The sequence below is a fragment of the Podarcis erhardii genome, assembly GCF_964252035.2.
Source record: "Podarcis erhardii genome assembly, chromosome: 17".
In the NCBI taxonomy this organism is placed as follows: domain Eukaryota; kingdom Metazoa; phylum Chordata; class Lepidosauria; order Squamata; family Lacertidae; genus Podarcis; species Podarcis erhardii.
Window position 1 is genome coordinate 11,200,281 of NC_138515.1, and position 17,696 is coordinate 11,217,976.

The 17,696-nt window shown below is 43.6% G+C and overlaps 1 protein-coding gene across 4 annotated transcripts in view; it reads left to right on the forward strand.

Moving 5' to 3' along the window:
• Positions 1 to 15,440: 15,440 nt before the first annotated feature.
• LOC309332263 (histone-arginine methyltransferase CARM1-like) overlaps positions 15,441 to 17,696 on the forward strand; it is a gene marked incomplete at its 3' end in the record, with an annotated part of 57,480 nt that continues 55,224 nt past the window's right edge. For all 4 annotated transcript variants that reach the window (XM_081845319.1, XM_081845321.1, XM_081845320.1 and 1 more), the window contains exon 1: positions 15,441 to 15,630. In XM_081845319.1, the coding sequence (XP_081701445.1) occupies positions 15,456 to 15,630 (175 nt within the window). In that variant the 5' untranslated portion in view covers positions 15,441 to 15,455. The remainder of the gene's footprint in view (positions 15,631 to 17,696) is intronic.

A 17,696-nucleotide genomic window follows, 5' to 3' on the forward strand; every position in this document is an offset into this window, starting at 1 on the left:
CAAGTGTATCTGTGCCCCTAACCCAGAGGGCTCCCCCAAGTCCCTCTTCCCACCCTAGATCCTTTGGACCTTAGATTCTGTTGCCCCAGAATCCCCCCAACTTGCTTTGGGGAGGAAACCTCAGACCCATAGAGGGCTTTGAATCTTGGAGATGAATTTAAACAAAATAATCACAATTTAACCATCATTCACAACACAAATATTAATATTATGTCTTAGCACTGACATTACCAGTACTTTTTTTTCTGGGGGGACGCAAGCGTACGCATACCCCTCAACATTTTGTGAATCTAACTTTGGCCTCATTGAGGGGCACTATTTCAATATGAATAGGAAAATGAGAGTACCCCTAAACATTTATTTTTTTTAGAAAAAAAGAACTGGACATTACTAACTCTTGATGGCATTGCAGGAGAATAGACTCATAGGATTTGTGTGGCTCCTGTCTTTAAAAGTTGGTTTAAGGAATAATAAGTTTTTAAAATAGGACTTTTTGGCTCTTGTAGAAGTAATGCAGTGATCAATGTAGATGCTACTCTGGAAACTTCCTACTCAGAGGCCAGGCCCAGTTTTCATAAGCTCTTCAGGAATGCAAAATAGTTGGTGCTGTCACTTTAAACTTACAAATGTTTGTACTGTCTTGTCGAAATTATTTGCTTTGTGCTTATTTTTGTATTACAACTTGGAATTACGACACTACTTTAGAAATGGATCACCTTTTAAAAAGTTACCAATGTGCAATGTTACCACATTTGGTTCACCGTGCGTGGTGATAATTTAAACAGGACTTGTACTAATGGTACCGTCATTCAGGAATGTACAGATCTACATACAATTTCTTTAATTTAAAACGAGGTATTTTTAAGCATCAGAAACACTTCTCTCAAATAATTTTCAGTAAAACAGTAAATAACTGCATAGTTTTCTCAAGACAAATCAGCAAGGAAATACATAAGTTTGACTTTTAATTGCAACCTTGTTTCAGTAATGGAATAATTTTATATAAGGAATACCTATAGGAATTTTTTTTTTAACTTTCATATAACACTAATTTCGGAATATGTAACCCTGATTGGTGAGAGTAGTACCCCTACGTGAAAATTGGGCCCTTATTCCTGCATTACAGGTCAGTCTCTTTTATCTATATGGTTAAAATGAGTTAAGAGGAAGAGGAATGTTAGTACTGTTGCAAGGTTGTTTGGTGACTGAAGAAAACTGGAATAGAAGCATAAATGCAGTGCTTAGTTCTAGTGATAGGAAATTATTTTGATAGTAATGCCTTGCATTAACCCTTTGAGCATTGTAAGCTAATGTGATTGGTACAAATATTTCAGAGACCACTGGCAAGAGGAGGAGTGCCGTGGCCCCAGCCCTAACCATTATCTGAGATAATGAACACCATGTGCACAGTTTTGCAGGGGAACAGGTCCCAAGAACTCTAAGAAAATCTAAGGAGTTGTGCCCTACTTCAGAGAACTCTGAATGCTCCCCAAATCCTACTGAAGCAATTACCTTTGGGGGGGGTGGATATTTTTATTTTAAATTTTGTCATGCATAGGGTTGAATCTAGCCATAGTCATTCTTCAAGTCAGCCCAGGGAAGTTTGTGGGACTTGGTTTCAATAGGTCTGCTTAAAGTATGACTAAGTTAGGATCCAACCCTGGTTTGCACTTAAATAGGTGTGTCATAGGAACATTGGAAGTTGCCTTATACAAAGTCAGACCAGGGGTACACCGAGCTCAGAATTGTCTGTCCCAGGGTTCTTCAACCTTGGTCTGTTGCTGGACCACAACTCTCATCATCCTCAGCCAGCTTTGCCTGTGGTCAGGGATGATGGGAGTTGTAGTCTAACAACATCTGGGGACCTGAAGTTGATGAACACTGGTCTACCCAGCAGCTCTCCAGGGTTTGGGGCAGGGAACATTCCCAGCCCTGCCTGGATATGTCAGGGATTGAAACAGACTTCTGCATGCAAAGCACATGCCCTGCCACTGAGTTATGGCCCTTCCCTATTAGACATTTTAAGCATCAAAGATCTGGATGCATTGTAAATGTTCTTCACAATTTCAATACTTGAATTTGAGGAGGACATCTCTGCTGAATACATTTAGAATACTGCCTACAGCAAACTAGCATTTATGCTATTTACTGCCTACAGCAAACTAATATTGCTACTAGTTTAGGGGGAAATTATTTGATCCAAAAAACATGAATTGAAAAGTACCTATATGGTCTTAAAATTAGATACTTAACAAGAAAATAACTTTATTTGAGAATACAGTGGTACCTCGGGTTACAGACGCTTCAGGTTGCAGACTCCACTAACCCAGAAATATTACCTCGGGTTAAGAACTTTGCTTCAGGATGAGAACAGAAATCATGCTCCGGCGGTGTAGCGGCATCAGGAGGCCCCATTAGCTAAAGTGGTGCTTCAGGTTAAGAACAGTTTCAGGTTAAGAACGGACCTCCAGAACAAACTAAGTTCTTAACCCGAGGTACCACTGTAGTGGGGAAATCTTGCTAGGCTAGTATATGAGCATGTGTAAATAGGAAATGTATCTCAGAGACCTGAATTTTATAAGACATTTGCGGTTCAGTTATACATGCCCCCATCCTATAAACCAGGGGGGCTGGCCCATGACCCTCCAGATGTTGGGACCCAAGTCCTATCAGCCCCAGCCATTAGGGGAGTCATTGTCCATCGAAATATGGAGGGCCACAGTTGAGACGGCTGTGCTGTAGACGGTCTCCTCCAGGGTATTGCTGTGACTACAGTCCAAGGAGCCTCTACAGGTGTTCCTGGGAGAGAAGTGGGTGGAATTACAGGGGTCTTTGGATTTTCTTTTGCAACCACTGTAAAGCTGAAGGCAGGCTGCATTTTGAGAGTGGAAATGGCTTTCCCCGCCCACATGGTGAGCTCTTGTGGTGCTCAGAGAAGCCTTTGGCTGCGCACCTAGTTTTCCCGCTAGGCATGTAGTTTTGTTGAGCTGAAGCCTTGATTCACCCCATTTCCCCATTCCCAAGTCGGTTTGTTACTGAATGCAGAGTGGCATACAGTATTTATAAGGAATTCCAAACTTCAGACATTGTGGAGATAAAAATAGGCTGTGGGCAGTAGATGGTTGTTTTTTACGTAGTCGCATTTGCCAAACCAGCCCAGTCTCTAGATCCAGCCTGTGACCCCCCAAGTTATGAATCCTGTTGTAGCTGAGGCTCCACCAACCTCCCCTTGTTGCTGCTGGACTGGCCCTGCCCCAGTCACCAGGGTGCAGAGCGCCCAGCAGCTCCCAGTAGGTGGCTGGTGAGCTGCCTTTCTCTTGGAGAGTCTCCAGGAGCTCTGGCCTGCTCTCGATAGAGTTCTGCAAGATTCTTGTCCATTGGTTCAATGCATCATCACTAATAAGCAGTTTGCACTGGAGCTGTGGTTATTCTGGAAGGGACTTGGGAGCGCTACGGTTCTCTAACACAAGCCTCTAACCAGCCTTCCCTTATTCTGACAAGTTATTCAAATTAATGTATAATTAAAAACGAATGCAATACTCAAAGGGTTTATGAATTTATTATTCATAATAATTTTACTGTAAATGCTTCTCAGTTTGCATGCCTTGATCATTGCTGCTAGTGATTTTATGTGCCAGTAGAACTGAGTTTACGTTACCAATTTTACTTAATAGTTAAAGCCACTTACAAAGTGACTGCCTGGGGTCTTTTGATTGAAGTAACATGCCTTGATTTCAAAACAATTTGTGGTTTTTTTAAATGATTTCTCTCTCCTCTTTTTTTTAGTCCCCTCCTTTCTTTTTCTTTTGATATATATATGAAGCCCTGAGTAATATTTGGTAAGAATTCTCAGTTCAATTGATTATGTTAAAATGAAATACACCAGAATACCCATTGAATGCAAACCATCATCCTACTAAGCCTCATCTCTGTACATTTCACCAAGCACTGATGCTGGGCAGCCTTCCATACAAATCACATAGGAAACGAGTTGAAATTGCCCAGCAGCAATGCCTTGTGGATTGTGCCTTCTGTACCTAGACTTAGCGGAAATCAGGGAGATCTGGTTTAACTGCAATGAGAACGGGATGGGGCAACAGGTTGCGATCCAGAGGGAAGCAAAACTGTCAAGCAAGACAAGTGTGTGGTCCTTTCCACTTGCTTGCGCGCCACTTTTGCAATGACCGGTCACCTTTTGTGGCCAGGTAAGAGACAAATCTTCAGCATGCATGCAAGTACTATATAAATAGGAATCATTTCATTTCCAAAATTGAAATTTTAACAAGATATATGGCTTGAATGGGTTGTCCACATTAGGCTATACTGTATTTTTTGCTCTATAAGACTCACTTTTTCCCTCCTAAAAAGTAAGGGAAAATGTGTGTGCGTCTTGTGGAGTGAATGCAGGCTGCGCAGCTATCCCAGAAGCCAGAACATCAAGAGGGATTGCTGCTTTCACTGCACATCGATCCCTCTTGTTGTTCTGGCTTCTGAGATTCAGAATATTTTTTTTCTTGTTTTCCTCCTCCAAAAACAAGGTGTGTCTTATGGTCTGGTGCGTCTTATAGAGCAAAAAATACGGTATGTATTATTGCAAAACAGCATAGGAAGTATGGAACCCAGTATAATACCGATTATAAAGAAGGACCCTATTTAGTACTTCTGTGTTATTTCATTACTACATTCCTATCTCCCTAAGCATCTCACATCAATAAAAGTGAGATTCAGGCCCTGTAATCAGACTTATGAACTAAAAAAACATGACATGCAAGGGAAGCGATCTTCCTGTTCTGCTATGGCTCTTCTTTGCTTGGCTCCAGCCGTCGCAGGGCAGCCAGCGAGGGAAGCCACCTTCTTCCTGGACCAGTGGAGGGGCCAGGCCGGTCTTCCTCTGGCCCCCAAGTTCCCCCTGGCCCCCCTGCCCAATTTCAGAGATCCTGGAGTTCTGCCTTTGGCTCTGCAGCCTCATGGCAACTTTCAAAAGCAGCCTATTGAAATTCTGATATAGATTTCTTGCACAAGAAGTACAGTCCCAGGTAGTTTAGGGAATTATACCCTTACATTTTAAATCTTAATTATAGTTTCAAAGTAACCAAATAATTTTCAACGTGCAGTTATCAAAAACAAAAGTCTAACCAAAGCAGGTTTCTCCTTTTATAACTTAATTTTCCCATTTGAAATTTGACTTTTTTAATAATAGCTAGTGAGGCTGTAAAAAAACAAAACAAACATTTGTGTGCCTTCTTAAAAACTTGGGGAATTTGTGCCTGTCTAATGCGGTTAAATTTAGTTCTTACCATTGCTAACTCTACTATCACTCAGGGCTTTCTTACCTTTGATATAAGTTATTTCATTGTTTTATTTTACAATTTGTTTTTGTTCTTCGTTACGTGCCATCATTTAAATTTCACTTAGTAAGTGGCAGGTCATGCTTTTCAGTCCCACAAGCACAGAAATGCAGGAAACACTCATAGAGCATATTGGATCTTTTTATTTTCAAAATTGACTGAATATATAATGTAAATGAGGTAAGCAACTTTTTGTAGATTGTATGTGTGAGATAATGTAATGTTCTTTTCCAGTTTTTGGATTACAGTTGAATATACTTTTTAATTATTTAAAGAAAACATCTTTACAGAATAACGTGATGGGTTTTGTATAATGTATTTGATTTTGTAAATACGTATTTCCTGATGTGATTTTTGTGAAAATGCTAAATCTTTTAGTATATCATGTCCTCTCAAAATTGGCAGGAGCTAAATAATAGTTTGTGGGCAATTTGTATTGTGTACTGTACAATAACTGGGGAACTTTTATAATTATAAAAATATATATTAACTTTTAGTGTGTTGTTTAAACAAATGACTGGAACATACTAAAGATAGTAGGATTTTTCTGAATATTTCAGACTTGAACTCAGGCTAGCTTTCTTGTGTTTTTCAAAACAAAATTGTGTCTTGTCTTTTAAAATCAATAAATTTGTTTTCTTGTTACAAATATATTTCAAATGTTTCCATTTTTATAGAGGGGTACGGCATCACAATGGTTTATAACAATATAAAAACCTAAAACTAAACTTCAAAATCAAAAAAAGTTTAAAACAAGTTAACAAGTTAAAAAATAATAATAATAAAGGAAAGTTAAAAGCAAAAATAAATTTAAAACAAACATTAAATAGATCATTGGGGGCGGGTCATGCTAGTTCTGCTTCATCAAAACTTGTTCTTCTGTATGCTTGGTAATTCTACTTTTAACACTAGCTTTCCCAGAATAGGCATTAAACTAGCAGGTATATAATTCCCCAAATTCCTCCTGGATTGCTTTTTAAAATATTGGTATTACATTCATACCAGTCCTCAGGTACAGAGGCTGATCTTGGAGACATGTTTTTGTTAGATCACAAATTTTACATTTGCGTTGTTAAGGGTGGATGACATCCCAGCCCCAGTGATTTGTCAGTTTTTAATTTGTCAGGGACGCCTAGAAACTTGACCTAGTATCTCCATTCAATTGTCCTGTGTCTCAGTTCCTCAGATTCCCTTCCCATGAAAGCGCCACATCTGCTGCTGCAAAGACATATGCAGAGAATTCATGCAGCTTCTCTGCAATCTCCTTTTCCTCATCCAAAGGTCCAACCGCTCCCTCGCTAGTGCAAATATTTAGTTTCTAACATTAATTCATGCATCTAATGTTAATCCAATATTCTTTTGTATGTGCTCTGTAGGATTATGTTTTACTTTGCCACTTTGCAGCAGTTTATCTCTGACACTGTAGAAAATTGGGAAGTGCCATAATATCTTGTTCTGAACTCCTACAAGTAATCTAAATGCTAACTGGATCACAGCAAAATAACAGAGCAATCCTTTTCTTGGGCGTGCAGTGTCAGCGCCTTATTCATTGTTATGAAACATTTGAAAACCGAGTAGCACTATGGAATTGCGAGGTCTTTTGAAGAAGCAAAACACTTGTTAATAGGAATATCTGACATGTATTCTTGATCCGCATGGATTAAAGCCACAACTGAAAGTTCAGTCACACATTCTGCACTACTGCCTATTAAATTTAAGCTTTTGGAACTTCTAACTAATAAATTCCTAAGACTATGAAAGATGAATAAATAGGTCTTTTGTAAAATGTTATCAGAAGATGTAGATCTACACAGTCGGGCCATGAATTTTGATAAATGGAAATAACTGCAGCTAGAGTGCTTGGGTTTAACCCAGTTTAGTACCACTGAAGTGAGCAAGTCTAAGCTGACTGGTTGCAATCCTGTACCAGCTTAGTGGACATATACCGTATTTTTCAATCTGTAAGACGCACCAGACCACAAGACGCACCTAGTTTTTGGAGGAGGAAAACAAGAAAAAAAAATATTCTGAATATGCGCAGTGAAAGCAGCAATCCCTCTTGCTGTTCTGGCTTCTGTGATAGCTGCGCAGCCTGCATTCGCTCCATAAGATGCACACACTTTTCCCCTTACTTTTTAGGAGGGAAAAAGTGAATCTTATAGAGCAAAAAATACAGTATTCATCTGAACTCAGTAGAGCTTCCTTCTGCAGAAATGTGAATTGGACTAGGCTTCCTACCCCCAGGACTTTAGCCCAGCAGTTGTTTAGTCCTCAGGCATCCTGCTGTGAAGATTAACTGAAGTGTGGAATCAGTCAGTTAGATTTTTAGTTTGTAGCCAATGGCCATTCCAGTGCAAGTCACAAAAACAAGCAAAACAATCCAAGAATAAATCAAACCTGTCAATTTTCAGGAATGCATGCTTTTAAAATATGAAATTGTAAAGTTCTTCAAATTATTTTTATTTTATTTTTTAAAAAATCTGGACATAAGCAAGCCCTAGTCAATATAGTAGCCCTTAACTTTCTTGCTGCTGGAACATACAAAGATCTTCTACAGGTGATGCATTTGTCCTCAATAGATCATCTGCAGCCATCTAAAAGATTCTGAAATGAATAGCAGCCTTATGTGTAAAAGGCAATACCGAATAGGCTGCATAATGTCTTCAATCTGTCCTAATCGACATACACAAAGACTGGTCATTTGTTGACCTATTAAAGAATTTACTGCTCATATTATGTGGGCATCATTTAAAATCTAAGATGACTAAATGCATGCCTAACAGGGGGGAAATAAATTAATTCCCTCAGATTGGCAGCCCTTTTATAGTCAGATTTAATTTTAATATACTGAAATGAGAACTTGGAATTCTTCTTATATGCAAATATGTACTCTGTGAATCTCCCACAAAGGGCACATAGGGATTTATTTTGGATTATATTCAGGGGTTCTTTTCAGCCACAACTCGGTTCCAGCAACTCTCAGGTGGGTGCCATTGCCATCATGAGAGAACAAGGGAGGCGTTCATGGTGAGTTCTAGCACCTCTTTTTCTAGAAAAATTTGTTGTTGTTTAGTCGTGTCTGACTCTTCGTGACCCCATGGAGCAGAGCACGCCAGGCACTCCTGTCTTCCACTGCCTCCCGCAGTTTGGTCAAACTCACACTGGTAGCTTCGAGAACACTGTCCAGCCATCTCGTCCTCTGTCGTCCCCTTCTTGTGCCCCCCATCTTTCCCAACATCAGGGTCTTCTCTTCCAACATTCCAGGGAGTCTTCTCTTCTCATGAGGTGGCCAAAGTCTTGGAGCCTCAGCTTCATGATCTGTCCCAGTGAGCACTCAGGGCTGATTTCCTTCAGAATGGAGAGGTTTGATCTTCTTGCAGTCCATGGGACTCTCAAGTGTCTCCGCCAGCACCAGAATTCAAAAGCATCAATTCTTCGGCGATCAGCCTTCTTTATGGTCCAGCTCTCACTTCCATACATCACTACTGGGAAAACCATAGCTTTAACTATACGGACCTTTGTTGGCAAGGTGATGTCTCTGCTTTTTAAGATGCTGTCTAGGTTTGTCATTGCTTTCCTCCCAAGAAGCAGGCGTCTTTTAATTTCGTGACTGCTGTCACCGTCTGCAGTGATCATGGAGCCTAAGAAAGTGAAATCTCTCACTGCCTCCATTTCTTTCTTTCTTTCTTTTTAAATAATATTTATTACTTTTAAAGCTTACAAAAAAGAAAGAAAAGAAAAAAGACAGGAGAAAGAAAACAAAAAAGAGAAAAACTATACAGTACAATATATAAACAATACAAAACACAACCTTAACACATTAAACTAAACACAATAAACTAAACTAAACAAAAACAATTTAAAAACATACATCATACCTTTTCCATACTCTATCTTTCATTCCCTTGTTTCATCGACCTCCCCTCACCTCCCTTTTTGTATTCCACTTCTATTCATTGTTTCAGGAATTCCTTTCCATCTTTCTCTATTTTCTGTCATATAAATGTCTTAACATATTTTTAATCTTATTTCCATTAAAACTAATATACATATTTAAGCTTAACTCCTTATAACATTTCTACTAAGGCCATAAAATTTCATTCCAACATTTTTCTATCATTAATTTTACAGTATTTCTATATACAGACTTTAAATTTTCCAATTCTCTTCCACCATCTCCTCTCCCCGGTCTCGGACTCTGCCAGTCACTTCCGTCAACTCCATACAGTCCATCAACCTGGAGATCTTATGTCCGAGGCTCTTAACTCTTTTCCAAGTCCCTTCTGCAGGTCTTCTTCATATTCTTTGATGCTATAGAGCAGATCTCGGGAAAACTCCGACCCAACAATATTTTTATTCCTCCTCGACAGGTCAGCCAGATTTCCATAGTTAAAGCTAAGATCCATAAAGTATTTCAGGACATGTTTCAAGATTCCTCCAAATCCAAAGGCCCCCAGAACTCCAGTCTCCTCCTGACCCAAGTCCATGACCCAAAATTCAGTTAATCCCTGCATGGAGGGATCTTTCTTCCCCTTCTATTTGCCAGGAGGTGATGGGATCAGTGCTAGAAAAATAGCACTGATTATATATCCAATTCACCTGTACTAGAGCTACCCCGGATGGCTAACAAGCCAGAGATACTTTTATCCAAAGCTGTCTTCTCAGATGGCAGAAGGCAGCCACTGGCAGAAGAGGAAGGGAGACAGTTTTTGGCAGTTCCCCCTCCCCCTTGCAGCTGCCCATCCCTCCCAAAATCTGCTCCGGGAGAGTTGAGAGACCTTCTGGAGCAGATTGGAGATGGATGTACAAAGGGCTGCAGTGAGAGGAGGGAAAATGAATTTCTCTCCCTGTTCTGCAGATTGATACAGCACTAGAAGCCAGCCAGCCCATTTCAGGGCATTTGCTGCACCTTCTGCCTGCATCCCTGGCAGCCAGGTGCCTGGATGGCCCCGTTTCTGCCCTCCCTCTACTGAGTCAGACCATTGGTCCATGGAGCTCAGTAGTGCATGCACGGACTGGCAGCGGCATTCTATGGATTCAGGCAGGGAGACATCGGCAGCCCTCCTTGGAGAGGCTGGCGAATGAACTGGACTCTCCTGTGTGCAAAGGCTACGATAAAAACTGCAGCAGCAGCTGCAGAATAGAGCTGTGCTTAGCTGCTGGGGGAAAAGGGTGGCCGTCCTGATTCATGTCATCGTGACACGATGATGTCCTTGAAGAAAATTACAGTTGTGTACTTATCACCATTCAGTTCTTTGTTCTCATGGACAAGTGAGAATAAACTATTGAGCATTTTCAAGCATGGAACCTGGCTCATGGCTGAGATGCTTAGAAATGCTGCTGTGAATTTTAATCTGTTTTAACTTTTTGTATGCTTTACAGTGTTGTGGATTTTTCCAGATTTTTTTTGTAAACTGCTTGGAGGTGTGCTTTTTTAACCCAGCGGTGGTATTATTATTATTATTATTATTATTATTATTATTATTATTATACCCCGCCCATCTGGCTGGGTTTCCCCAGGCACTCTGGGTGGCTTGTAAAGGTAAAGGGACCCCTGACCATTAGGTCCACTCGTGGCCGACTCTGGGGTTGCGGCGCTCATCTCGCTTTACTGGCCGAGGGAGCCGGCGTACAGCTTCCAGGTCATGTGGCCAGCATGACTAAGCCGCTTCTGGCGAACCAGAGCAGCGCATAGAAACGCTGTTTACCTTCCCGCCGGAGTGGTACCTATTTATCTACTTGCACTTTGACGTGCTTTCGAACTGCTAGGTTGGCAGGAGCTGGGACAGAGCAACGGAAGCTTACCCTGTCACGGGGATTTGAACCGCCGACCTGTGGTTTAACCCACAGCGCCACCCGCATCCCATCTGGGTGGTTTACAGCATATCTAAAAACATCATAAAAAAAATTGAGTGGTAAAAACCTCCCAATACAGGGCTGCCTTCAGATGTCTTCTAAAAGTTGTGTAATTCTTTATCTCCCTGACATCTGAAGGGAGGTATGGAAATAAATGAATAAATAAAAATCTCATGGTAGTTAAGTCAAATTCATATTTAAAAGGCACATGAGACCTCACATGCATCCCCCCCCCATCACTCTCACAAGCTGCCACCTCTGGCCCTAACTTTCCCTATGAAAATTTCCACTGCACAGAACTGCAGCTTCTGCATTTCAGGAGAGCCCAGGAGGCTGGTGAGACAAGGACTGGAGCACAATGATCTGCTTTATCAGTGCATGGTGTGAAAAAGCCAAACTGATTATACAGTCTCTCCATGCTAGGGCAGCTTCCCTTCTCATTCTGGTTGTGCCTGCAAGGCCTTCCAGGGAAGATGCCCATGTGCAGTTGCCTGAAATGCAGGAATCGCACTGCACCAGTCAGCAGAAGCCAAAAACTTCTCCAAACAGCATTAAGAGGCATTGCCCTTGGGTAGGCAGTTTCTCAGTAGAAAACGGCTTGACTAACAGCAGTTAGTCAAGCACAAGTACTTGTTCATTTTTCATTTCACTATTTCCAATTACTATTAGCTGCATAACACATGAATATATATATATTTTTACTTGCTATTTAATATAGCATAGCCGGCTGATGCTTCCATGTTAATCTACAAATGCAGATTTTGTATGTTTTTCTTACAGCATTTCATATTATGCAAGGAAGGAATACCCTGAGCATTTTTTTATGAGGGTATACCCTTGCTCTCAAGAAGACTAGGACCCAAAATTACCTTCATAATACTTTAATAGCAAGATGCTCCCTAGATAGTCACTAATTAGGGCTGTTTTGCACTGTAGGTTTTTCCAGTGTGGGTTTTAATAATGTCAGTGCCCCTTCTGGCCTGAAAGATAACTAACCACTTCTAGAACGCTTCACTTAACAGATTTTGTTGTTAGTTCTTTTTTTAAAAGCTACTAGATGAAAACACCTTAACAGTGACATCTCCTGGGCAATTGTTTTCATACAGACTGTTTAAGGGAAATGGTCTAAAAGAGATTGCCAAGCAGCCAAGCACTAGAAAATAAAATTCACCAATTTATACCAAGAATTTAATTGTTTCATTTGAAGTCTAAAAAAATGGATCTGGATTTGGGAGGCTTCCAAAACACACACACAGGTTCTTTGTGACTCTTTGTTCCATTTGCTATTGACTTTAGGTGTTATTTATTTTTAATCTGCATGAAAGCATTTTCCAGGGTGATAACTGAAATGATTCCTTCTCCATCTTTTGGAATACAGGGTGGTATTCAACTAAGTTTTATGCAGTGTGGACCCAACAGTGTGTTGATGAACACGACTACTTTGGGCCCATTAATTTCAAAGGGTCCACTCTCAATAAAACTGTATTAAATATTAGGGGGGGCATTAAAATAAGTTTAAGGGATTTAGGGCATTCCTTGGTAAATCTGTATGAAACTGGGACCCTTTTATGATCAAAAGCACCCCAGAAGGAATGCCAAGGTGCATTTATAATCTAGCACTTTTTAAAATAGTGTCCTAAGAAAAATAACAGTGTAGATGATTTTATAAGAGGCATGTAAATTCACATTCTCATTGATTTTCCCCATCCCCAGACCAAAATGTAGCAACACACACACACACACACACACACACACACACACACACACACACAGAAGTGCAATCAGGGGTACCAACTTGAATAAAAAAAATGGGGGGGGGAGTCCCACTCTGCATAATCTATACATGCAGCACATGTCTACCATCTGAATGGCGATGCTCATCAACTTGGGGGCAGAGAGCCCCCTCAGACATTTTATTGGGGGTCCAGTGGCCCCTGGGAGCTGCTTCCTATGAGTGTATCAGTTGTTCCTCTGCAGGGTCATTCAAGATGTTTCCTTCTCTAGGTACAGCAGGTTTGGAAGATACCAGAAGGGGAAAAACTAAAGAGGATGCTATAGACCCCAACTAAGTTTACCAGGGGACGCGGGTGGCACTGTGGGTTAAGCCACAGAGCCTAGGACTTGCCGATCAGAAGGTCGGCGGTTCGAATCCCTGCGACAGGGTGAGCTCCCGTTGCTCGGTCCCTGCTCCTGTCAACCTAGCAGTTCGAAAGCACGTCAAAGTGCAAGTAGATAAATAGGTACCGCTCTGGTGGGAAGGTAAACGGCGTTTCCGTGCACTGCTCTGACCCGCCATAGCGGCTTCGTCATGCTGGCCACCTGACCCGGAAGCTGTACGCCAGCTCCCTCAGCCAATAAAGCGAGATGAGCGCCACAACCCCAGAGTCGTCCGCGGTCAGGGATCCCTTTACCTTTAAGTTTACCGGAGGGAAAATGAACCCTGAGGCAGACCTGGAACATTTACTCTGTTTGCTTTGCAGAATTTATGGAATGCTTTATGTATTTATTTTCATTCTGGTTTCTGTTGCTCCTCTCCTGCTTTCTTCTGCATTGCAGCCTGCAACAAGGAAGGAGACACGCCAACAAATCAAAGGTGTCTTTTGCATTAGAACTGACTTGGGGGTGGAAGAGCAGGAGCGTCCAGTGGGGGTTGGGGATGAGCCCTCCTGGTCCCACGGGCCCCCAGCCAGGGGCAAACCCTTCTTGGCCCCCGGCCTCATTTCTCTCTCCCCCTCCCAATTTTTTTTATTGGTTTTCACAACATTATAAACAAACAAACACATAAGACAAACAAACATAAATCATAGCCTTATTGAAAATTACACTTGTTAACATTGTTAAGTGACTTCCTCTTGGTTGAATTTCATTGCATATCCTTTTAACGGTTTTCCAAATCACAGTTCTTATAAAATTTAACTTCAACATTAACATCCTTAGATCTTCACATTATGAAATTAAACATATTAATTCAACACTTAACATAAATAAAATCCTAAGCCAATTAAGTGTCTGCAAGCTGTTTTCAGTTAATTTAACTTGGCATATTTAACTAAGTAATCATTAAATTTAATCCACTCTTCCTGATACTCCTCCTCCTTCTGGTTGCGGACTCTTCCGGTTAGGTCGGCTAGCTCCGAAAAATCCATCATCTTCATCTGCCATTCTTCTATCGTTGGTAATTCCTGGGTTTTCCAGTTTTTAGCTAACAGAATATGTGCAGCAGTTGTGGCATACAGAAATAATTTAACATCTTTCTTGGGCAATTCCAAACCTGTTATTCCAAGAAGAAAGGCCTCTGGTTTTTTTACAAATGTATATTTCAACATTTTTTTCAATTCGTTATAAATCTTTTCCCAGAAGTCTTTCACCTTGGGACAGATCCACCATATATGATAACAAGTTCCTTCCTTTTCTTTACATTTCCAACATAGATTGTCACAGTTGTGATATATCTTTGCTAATTTTACAGGAGTCAAATACCATCTGTACATCATTTTCATTATATTTTCCTTTAACACAGTACATGCCTTGAACTTGACCCCTTTCTTCCACAATCTTTCCCAATCCTCAAACATTATATTATGTCCTCATTTCTCATGCCTCCTTTCTCAAAGCTCAGAAGCCAAGGAAAGCCAAAGGTCAGCTGCCCCTCGTCCTCCCCGGCGTTGCTGCGCCACGTCCGTCCCCCGAAGGCAGTGGCGTAGCGTGGGTTGTCAGCACCCGGGGCAAGGCAAGTAATTTGCGCCCCCTAGCCCGTGGATTTGCGCCCCCAAACCCGTGGATTTGCGCCCCCTAACCCTAACCCCCAGATGTTGCGCCAGGTGCGGCCGCCCCCCCCTGCACCCCCCACGCTACGCCAGTGCCCGAGGGCGCTGCCGCGACCCCCGCCAAGAAGGCGCATCTCCTGCGCGGCTGCAGTCCGGCGGGGCGCACGAGAGCGAGCGAGAGAACGAGAGCGCGCTTCCCGGGGCTGCCGCCGGGCGTCGCTGCTTGCCAACGCGGAGCTCGACGGAGCGCAACTTGGGCAGCGCTGGACGGGTCGGGCGCGCTCGTGCGGGCGCGCGCGGGGCTTCTTAGCTGGGGGGGGGGGAGCGGAGCAGGCTGCTTTGCTTTGCGTGGCCGCGCGAGGCGCCTCCGACGGGGAGCCCGGCCGGCGCGTGCCCGCCAGGCGCGTGCCCGCCCGCTGCTGCCTCGGGTCTGGCGCGAGGAGGAGCCACGGCCGCCTGGGCTGTGCGCGGGGCAGGAGGCGGCATGGCTGCCCCGGCGGGGTCGGCCTGTCCGACGGCGCCGCGCTTCGCGGTGCAGCTGCGGCTGGTGAGCGAGGAGCAGCTGGCGCAGGGGCCGCTCCTGCTCCGCGCCGGGGCCAAGGCGCTCCGCCTGCAGCTGCAGCCCAGAGACGGAGAAGCCGAGCTGGCCGTGACCGACGGTGAAGTAGCAGCGCGGAGGGGCGCGGAAGGGCGCGCGGGGAGGGGGGGAGGGAGGGAAGGGCGGGCTGCAGCAGGGCCAGGCGCGCGGCTCCCTCGTCCCCCGAAGGCACCGGCAAGGGCTGCCTCGCGGGGCACGTCTGAAAGGCGCTCGGAGTAATCAAACGCGTGTCTGGGGAAGGGGGGGAGCCGTTCACACGTTACGCTATTCCCGTGGAATGGAGGAGGATGAGCTGAGCTCGCACCCGCGGAGTTGCGTCTTCACTCCGGGAAGCTGGGAGGCAGGAGAAGGAAGGGACGAGCGAAGGAGAGGCAGACTCTCCCCGGAAGCCCTGCTCTGCCATCCCGAATCGGAGAGGGTCCCTCTGCGTTTTGTAACTCCCGGGGACTGAAAGGCAGTCTGCCCATGCTCAGAGATAGCTAGGTGATCTCCGGTGATCTCTTTGCAGTTCTGGCAAATGGTTTAATGTGTTGGAAGCCACCCTGAGTCAGATAGGCAGCATATAAATATATTATTATTATTATTATTATTATTATTATTATTATTATTATTATTATCTGACTGAATGGCATGACACAAATGTGCAGGGTTAAAGGAGTCTGTTTGTGGAGCTCCGTCGTGCAGAATGTTCTGGGTTCAAAGCTTAGTGAGTCCTCACTTGGCTTAACCCCTCCTGCAGAAGGATTCCTGCTTGAGTTCTGACATTGAACAGAGAGCTTCTGTCAGAGATGGAGGACTTGCACTTGATTGCTCCTGCATTAAGGAGGCACCTATCTTAACTGCATTCTAAAAAGTGAACAAATAGAGCAATCACAGCAGCTTGGAACAAGAGGAGCACCTGCTTTTGCCTGCTGCAAAGCGGGAGAGAAGGGCAGGGGAAAGGGCAGGCAGCCCAGCCTCCGCTGGGGGCTTTTTCCTGGCCATCATGGCTTGCTAAGGATGCCCTGCCTTCTTGACTAGCCAGGAACAGAAGAGAGCAGCTGAATGAGGCCAAAGGTCCACCTAGTTCTGCATTCTGGTCTCACAGTGGCCAGCCAGTTACTCCTGGGAAGCCCATAAGCAAGCTTTGAGCTTAAGTGTGTAGGCCTTGGTGGTGGGTGGGCTGTGGAAGGACCCCCAGGGGGGAGCAGGAGGGAAAGTGCTGTGTTCTAGTCGACTTCTTAGTTTCTTCTGTCCTCTAGAGAGCTGAGGTTGGTGGAAACACAGAGCAGGGCCTTTTTTGTGGCAGCACCCCAGCTGTGAATGCCCTACCAAGGCATTTCCTAGACCAGGCATCCCCAACATTTGGCCCTCCAGATGTTTTGGACTACAGTTCCCCTTATCCCTGACCACTGGTCCTATTAGCAAGGGATCATGGGAGTTGTAGGCCAAAACATCTGGAGGGGCACAGGTTGGGGATGCCTGTCCTAGACTCTCCCCTACTCTTCCAGGCAGCTTTTACTTGTTTTTAATAGGTGGAGGTTTGATTCCATTCCTCTTGGTCTTAATGTATATGTTTGTGTGGGGGGGGGGGTTCATGTTCTTTATTTGGTTTGTTGCTTAATTTTCGTATTAGTGTTTTATTTTTTTATTTTCGGCTGCTAGGGCCAAAACGTGGCTTATGAGTATATTTTACGAGTGAATGAAAGCAACACAGTTTAGAAGAAGTTACTGTGCCTTTTTCTTAGTGTGTTTCCTTTGCTCTGGACTTCAGCTGTCTGGCAGTCACGGGCCTGAGAACATTCTGGCACATGGGGAACCTGGGCTTTCTCTGTTGTCTAGAGCACAGGGCTTTTGCATTAAGGTACTATAGTGGGTTAGAGATATTTTGTGGATCTTCTGTTCATCGTGTCCCAAGTGGCGGATGAGCCTCAGAGCCAAGGAGACAAGTGAAGGGGCTAGAAATGGAGTGGACCCCTGGCAAAGGGGGGGGGAGGGACCCTCAAGAGGCACACAGGCAGTGGGAGAAACTCAGATCTATAAGCTAGGTGCCAAAACGGCATGCCTGGTTGCCGTTTGGGGGGGGCAGACGGCTCAAAAGTCGTATTTTCCAATGCGACTTTTTGCTTCCTGATTGTGCAGATAAAA